At 46.9% G+C, this 6949-nt stretch overlaps 1 protein-coding gene across 1 annotated transcript; it reads right to left on the bottom strand.

Annotated features, from left to right (window-relative positions):
- Positions 1-2862: 2862 nt before the first annotated feature.
- Positions 2863-5590, bottom strand: FOXG1 (forkhead box G1). Its single transcript, XM_046009149.1, has one exon. It carries the CDS (start codon positions 5254-5256, stop codon positions 3784-3786), a length of 1473 nt encoding a protein of 490 aa, XP_045865105.1. The 5' UTR covers positions 5257-5590; the 3' UTR covers positions 2863-3783.
- Between the last annotated feature and the right edge of the window lie 1359 nt (positions 5591-6949).

Raw genomic sequence — 6949 nt, 5'->3', positions numbered from 1 at the left:
TATTTAGAGCTTCAATTTATCCGCCTATTTGGGTGAAATATCCACCAACTTAAATATATACAATTATATCAATACTCTACAGGACCCATTTTTTGGTCTCTCTACACTTGATTTTATGCAAGTCATATAAACCACATGAAATCTTCCATTGCCATAAAGATACTTGTATTGAATTTTGTTAGTTCTGGACTTCATGTTCACTTGATTTCCAATTTTGTAACAAGTTGGAGAAACTATTTGGAAGAATTCCCTCACTGCTCTAGTTTAAATGATTTTCTCAATGTTTTATATATCAATAATCTATATTAACTTTGTATCAGACACATTCAAGTAAAATACTTTAACCTGGAGATAAACTGCAGTTTGATTATTCAAGTTTTAAGCTGTGATCATTTTCAGTTCCAAAATCTCAAAAAGAGCAAACTTCCTCTCAATAAAAAGAATCATTAGTATGAAAGAAGAAAAGCTTCTAAAAGTTTTGAAGTGTTTTTCTGGCATAAGCTAATTTTAACTGGAAAAAGTTGGTGATAACAAATATCAACAGAACATTACAACCAATTTGTTGCAAAAAAAAAAAATCTATTAAATGCCATGCTAGGACACTGAATGCCTTTGAAAAAAACTTGAGAGATGATGGGACAGATTGAGATAAATGAAATGTTCATACTGGGCTTCGGGAGGCCTTCACAAATTTCTCTCTCTGTATAACCTTCTTCCTATCTTGTATGCCTATTCAACAAGCTATTCTTACTTCTAATCACTTCCATTATATATGTAACTTGGAGATGTATCCAAAGAGAACTTCTACTCCAGTCTTTAGGTCCTACGAATTCAAAGAAGTCAGTTTTAAGCTTGACCTCAAAGTATGAAGTTTGTCATTGAAATTCGATTTCTCAAATCATGCAAATAAACATTTATCACAAATAAGTATACTTATTTAATATGGCCAGGAAAAAAAAAAACTCATAGAGGAACTCTTTCTTCTCTATGTCCCTTTTACCACAATACAAGAGTTAAACTTTCTTTTTAACTTTTGATAGGCAAAGACTATTTCTTCTGTGCCAATACATTCTCATTGCACAAATAAAATCCATAGTAATAGCAAACAATACATCATCACCTTTTTCAGTCTAAACACATGCTTTTCGTTGAGCTGTTTTGGTTCACAAATATGTAATGGGGATTTCCCTTGCCTAACCTCATTCACTTGGACTCTATTACTATTTTTAATGTCAGTCATAAATTTAGCTTCTAAAACAATTTATTTGTGGAATTTTCTTTTATGCTTCATTCTGAAGAACTGTTAGATATCAAGAAGTTGGACCTCTGCTTGAAACTGCTCTCTTACTAAGAAAATAAAATCATGTCCAGTCTGCTTAAAGGAGATAATTAAACTAGCTGTCTTGGTCTATTTTAGTCTATTTCCCATTTGTGTATATTTGGTTCCAGTTCTTTTAATTTTCCTGGACTTTATCTTTCTTTCTTTGAGAGCACACTCTTTCTCTTTCATTCTTTTTGGTAGTAGGAGATGCTCCCCCCCCCCCCCAAGATCCTCTTTCCCTTTCTTCTGTCTCTCTCTTCCTCTGTTTCTCCCTTCCACAACCCACCCATCCCTACGTCCCAATATTAACTATTCTGCATTTCAATTTCAATCTATTTGAGTCAGCTTGCTTCTTCTAAGCTTTTTTCTTTTTTCTTCCTTTTTTTTTCCCCCTGAGCAACTCTCTTAAGTGTTTGCCGATAACATCTTGGGGACAGATTATTTTTCATTGGGCCCATTGTAAGAAGTAGCCAGCTTATTGCATTACTGCAGAACACATTTCAGACTATACAATTGTAACAAATGAACAACTTGTCCTCCATAGACTCTCCACAGGATCCAATTAGTTACTAAACCTTTTACTTAGGTTTTCTAATTATTTTTTTGGAGCCATAGCAATTGGGATGCTGAAATAATTCAAAAAATGTTTTTTGTTTCAGATTGATATATATGCATATATATGCATGCATATGTATACTGTAAGTTAAAACAAAATTATGACTGTAAGCAAAAGGAACAAATCTCTAGATTAAATTATACAGACATTTATAAGGGAATCAAATAAATACCTCTATGTTGTAAAAATGAAAGAAAAGGAGAGAGAGGCATTTTACTTCTTCTGAACATCTAGAATTTTAAGTTGTTATAATTAAAAATAAAATATAAACATTGATCTGAAAGTCATTACAACAGGTGATCACTTCAGCAAATCTTATATTGCAACTTCAGCACATCTTTATTAGAACTCTTTCATTGTGGGTAAACAGCCACAAAAATAAATGCTGACTTAGAAAGTATAAATACAAATATTTAAACAAAAATATTTGCAGCATTCATAGCGCAAATTGTACCTGAACTGAAGGGCTCTGTGTGTCTATATATATATTACATATGTGTGCATTATATTCACTTCTATCTAACCATATACATATATTTATTTATAATTTGCCAAATGCTATAAACAAGATACCTGAAACAAAATATATAAAAAGCATTCTATCAACTGATTTGAAAATAAACACAAGGTAAATAGCTATGCACATAAAATTGTCATTTTTTTGCTGTATATCTACAGAAACTTGAAGATATCAGCTGAAAAGCCTATACTTTCTTTAAAGCTAGTGTTTATTAAATAGCCTGCTCCTTGTAAAATTTGATTCCACAATGGAAAAAAAATACTATTTTAATGTTTAAAGTCTCAATTCAAATGAAGGAGCAGTTAAATTTTAGTTGGCTGAAAAAGCCTTTGAATTCCCTAGAACTTTAATGGTCTTTTTAAAATTAGCTCTATTTAATAAAAGAGACAAAAGTATCAAGATATATATGAATTTAGCCTATTTTTTATTTCTGTGTGTTCATAGTAAACATTTTTGTAAGTGACAAACACGGGCATATGACCACAGTATCACAATCAAGAAATTTTAAGACAACATTAACAATCACTCAAATTTATGCGGCATTTGCGCAACACAGGTTACATATTTGCAAGGTTTACCTATAAGTACAATAGGTATTAACATTTCACTACATTTAGAAAAAAATAAAAGTGACCTGTTAGTGACCACATACATCAAAATATACACAACACAAACTGAAGGCAATCATTAATTTTGTCCCCTTCCGATTCATTTGAATGGGCAGTGCTGCCAACTGAAACAACTTTCCTTTTTTTGTTTTTTTGTTTTTTAATACTTAGCATACCAAGTGCATTTTAGAACCCAATCTTTGGTCTAAAAGTAAACAAAAGAAAAAAACAGTTTTTTAAAGAAAAGGACAAAACAATAAATGGCCAAAATAATTTCCTGGGCACCTTTACTACGAATGCTTCTTAAATACAAATTACAGTTTAACATTTTAAAACTCTCCCCATAATTTAGGTTGTTCTCAAGGTCTGCGTCCACCATAAAGATCCATGATAACTTATAATACTGCACACATGGAAATCTGGTGGCTCTTAGAGATAGACTTGTCAGGTTTGAATGAAATGGCAAAGCAGTCACTATTTAGATACACATTCTACTATAATTTTGACTTCCAAACCTTATATTCTACAGTGTATTCTCCCCACATTGCACCTCGCTGACACTCCACACCTTGTTAGAATAATAAACAATCCTAAAGACTGAACAAACGTACAGAAATGGGGGGGGGGCTTAATAAAAAATACCTGGACTTATTTTTTAATTATCATTTACAATGCAAATGTGTGTAAAACGTTCACTTACAGTCTGGTCCCCGGGATGTTAATGTATTAAAGGGTTGGAAGAAGACCCCTGATTTTGATGTGTGAAATAATCAGACAGTCCCCCGGACAGTCCCGTCGTGAAACTTGGCAAAGAGGGTCTTAAAGACTCACAGGGCAGGGTCGAGGGGGCCTGCGGAGATGTGGAGGAGGACGCGGCCCGGGCGCTCATGGACGTGCTGCTCTGCGAAGTCATTGACGGGTGCGGGACGTGGGGGAAAAAGTAACTGGTCTGGCCCGCAAGCAGGTTGACCGAGCAAGGGTTGAGGGAGTAGGTCCCGGAGCAGGGCACTGACAGGCCGCAGGGCACCGAGGCAGCGAGCGCGGCGGCCGTGAGGTGGTGCGTGGCGTACGGGATCTCCCCGTTGACCAGCCGGTCCACGCTCAGGCCGTTGGCCGTGGAGAAGGAGTGGTTGTTGCCCAGCGAGTTCTGAGTCAACACGGAGCTGTAGGGCATGGGGTGGCTGGGGTAGGCCGACGTGGTGCCGTTGTAACTCAAAGTGCTGCTGGCGCGGGGGTGGTGCAGGGACAGGAAGGGCGACATGGGCCAGTAGAGGGAGCCGGCGCGGTCCATGAAGGTGAGGCCGGTGGAGGTGAGGCGCGCCCCGCGCTTGAAGGCCAGCTTGGCCCGCGACGTGGTGGAGCGGCGCCGCAGCTTGCCCGTGGTGCCGCCGATGAACACGTCGTCGCTCGACGGGTCCAGCATCCAGTAGTTGCCCTTGCCCGGGTCGTCGTAGTGGCGGGGCACCTTCACGAAGCACTTGTTGAGGGACAGGTTGTGGCGGATGGAGTTCTGCCAGCCCTGCTTGTTCTCGCGGTAGTAGGGGAAGTTCTTCATGATGAACTCGTAGATGCCGTTGAGCGTGAGCCGCTTCTCCGGGCTCTGCCGGATGGCCATCATGATGAGTGCGTTGTAGCTGAACGGCGGCTTCTCGTACTTGCCGTTCTTCTTCTCGCCCTCCTTGCCCCCCTCCCCGTCCTTGCCGCCCTCGCCCGCCCCCTTCTTCTCCTCCCCCCCGGCGCCGGCGCCCTTCTCTTTCTCGTCCGGCCCGACGGGCGCCAGCTCCCCGGGCCCGCCGCCCGGCTCGCCCTTGCCGCCCAGCCCGTCCGCTTTGGCCCCGTCCAGGGTGGCGGCCGGCGGCGGCGGCGGCGGCGGCGGGAGCAGCAGCTGCTGGGGGCCCTTGTCGTCGTCGGCTGCCGGGGCGCCCCGCGCCTGGGGGGGCTGCGGTGCCTGGGGCGGCGGCGGCGGCGGCGGCGGCTGCTGCTGCGGTGGCGGTGGCGGTTGCGGGGCGGGCGGCGGCGGGTGATGGTGGTGGTGGTGGTGGTGGTGGTGGTGCTGGGGGTGGTGGCTGTTGTGGTGGCCGTGGCTCGCGTGGTGGTTATCGTTCTGGACCGCCTCTGGCACCAGGCTGTTGATGCTGAACGAGGACTTGGGGATCATTTTCACCTCTTTCCTATCTCCCATGTCCAGCATCACCCAGTCGTCAGGGGGGAAACGGCGGCGGCGGCGGCGGCGCGGGAGCGGGACAGCGGCGCGGCGGGCGGCGGCGACCGGTGGGTGCCGAGCGGGGCGCGGGAGGCGCGGGCGGCGGCGGTGGCACTGAGCGCTCCGGCAGCAGCGCAGTTGGACCGCAGGCTCCGGCGCTGGCAAGTCATGTAGCAAAAGCAGCAACCACCCCTCAGGAATTAGAAGAAAAAAAAAAAAAGGAAAAGAAAAAAAGAAAGAAAGAGAAAAAAGAAACAACCACCGCCCCGGGGGTGAAGCTCCCTCGCTCCCAACTCTACTTCTTGGTCTCCCCCCCACCCCCCGCTCCCCCCCCCCTGCTGCTTCCTCCTCCTCCTCCTCTCGCAGCAGCAGTCACAGCAGCAGCAGCAGCAGCCCAAAGGGGGGGAGAGCCGGGCGGCGGGCGGGCGCGTCCCGGAGCGGCCGCGGCGAGGCTGGGGAGACAGCGATCGAGGCGGCTATAGCCACAATTAATTTTCCGAGCTACAGGCGCACACTAGGGCTGTAAAAAAATTTTTGGTTTAACCTTTCCTACCGCTGGGCCAATCAGAGCTGGCGGCGTGCGGGAGCGTCTCTCCTGCCGTCGACCAATCGGCGGATCTGGGCCCACCCACCCCCGCCCCGCCCGCTGGCTCCCGCCCCCTCGGCGCTCGCCTCCCCCTCACCGCGGGCCTGGGCCTCGCGGCCGCGCGGAACCGCGCAGGGATACGCCGCCGGGAGCACGCTGCGCCGCGGCCCTTCTCTGCGCCCCCTCCACCCCCTCCACCCTGCGGGTCTGCCCAACCGAAATCCCCCTTAGGACAAATATTTCACATTTCTGGCTGCCTTCTCACTGTATTGGGTCATTTGCTTTTGAGCGTCAATATTTGTCGTTATTGATTAAAGTTTGTATTCAATTTTATTTTTTTAAAAGCGGGGGCGGCGGCGGCAGCGGTGGTGGAGCGAAGAGTGGGAGTGCAGGGAGAGGATGCAAGGACAGGGTAGGAAATGGAGGAGGAAGAGGCGAGGCGCTCCTTTCCCGAGTCGGCCCTGCAGGCCCGGGTCGGCATTTCTGAGCCCGTAGGAAAATTGTGCCCCTTGTAGGTAACACTCCAGCGAGGCTTTGGATGGTTGGGGAGGGAAGGCCCACCCCTGGTGTGGGGAGGGGGGTGTCCTGCACCTTGGGGGAGGAGGGGCTGGATGGGGTTTGGAAACGAAGGGATGAGGAGGAGGAAGTGGGCTGGCGAGCGCGGGGGCCAAACAGGGGTTACTTACTCAGTTTCTGCGGCCGGACGGCGGCGAGCTCGGAGCTCGGGCGCCGCGGGGAAGCCGGGCCTGGGGTCCCGGCGCTGCGGCGGCGGGCGGGGGCGGCTCAGTGGTGGGCGCCTATGAGAGCCTTCCGAAAGGAGGGGTGCTCAGAGAGAAAACAATACCAAACAATCTCGAAATAAACCAGGTAACACATGCTATGTATATGTGTCTCTTCCTTCCCCTTCTCTCCTGCTCCAGACCGTCGCTCACACGCTGGGTGACTCGGTGTCGTTTTCTCTTCGCCGCTCGAGCGTCTCCTCAGCTTCTAATCCGAATTGGAAGCGAGTAGCCGCGAGCGATCACCCTGGAAATGTTTCATTTTGCTTGTTGACATTGGAGGGAAAACAAGGGTGGGCGGCTATTTCTTTCCTTT

The sequence above is a fragment of the Meles meles genome, chromosome 6, assembly GCF_922984935.1.
Source record: "Meles meles chromosome 6, mMelMel3.1 paternal haplotype, whole genome shotgun sequence".
NCBI lineage: Eukaryota > Metazoa > Chordata > Mammalia > Carnivora > Mustelidae > Meles > Meles meles.
Note: the sequence above shows the minus strand (reverse complement) of the source record. Positions and strands in the feature narration are given on the sequence as shown.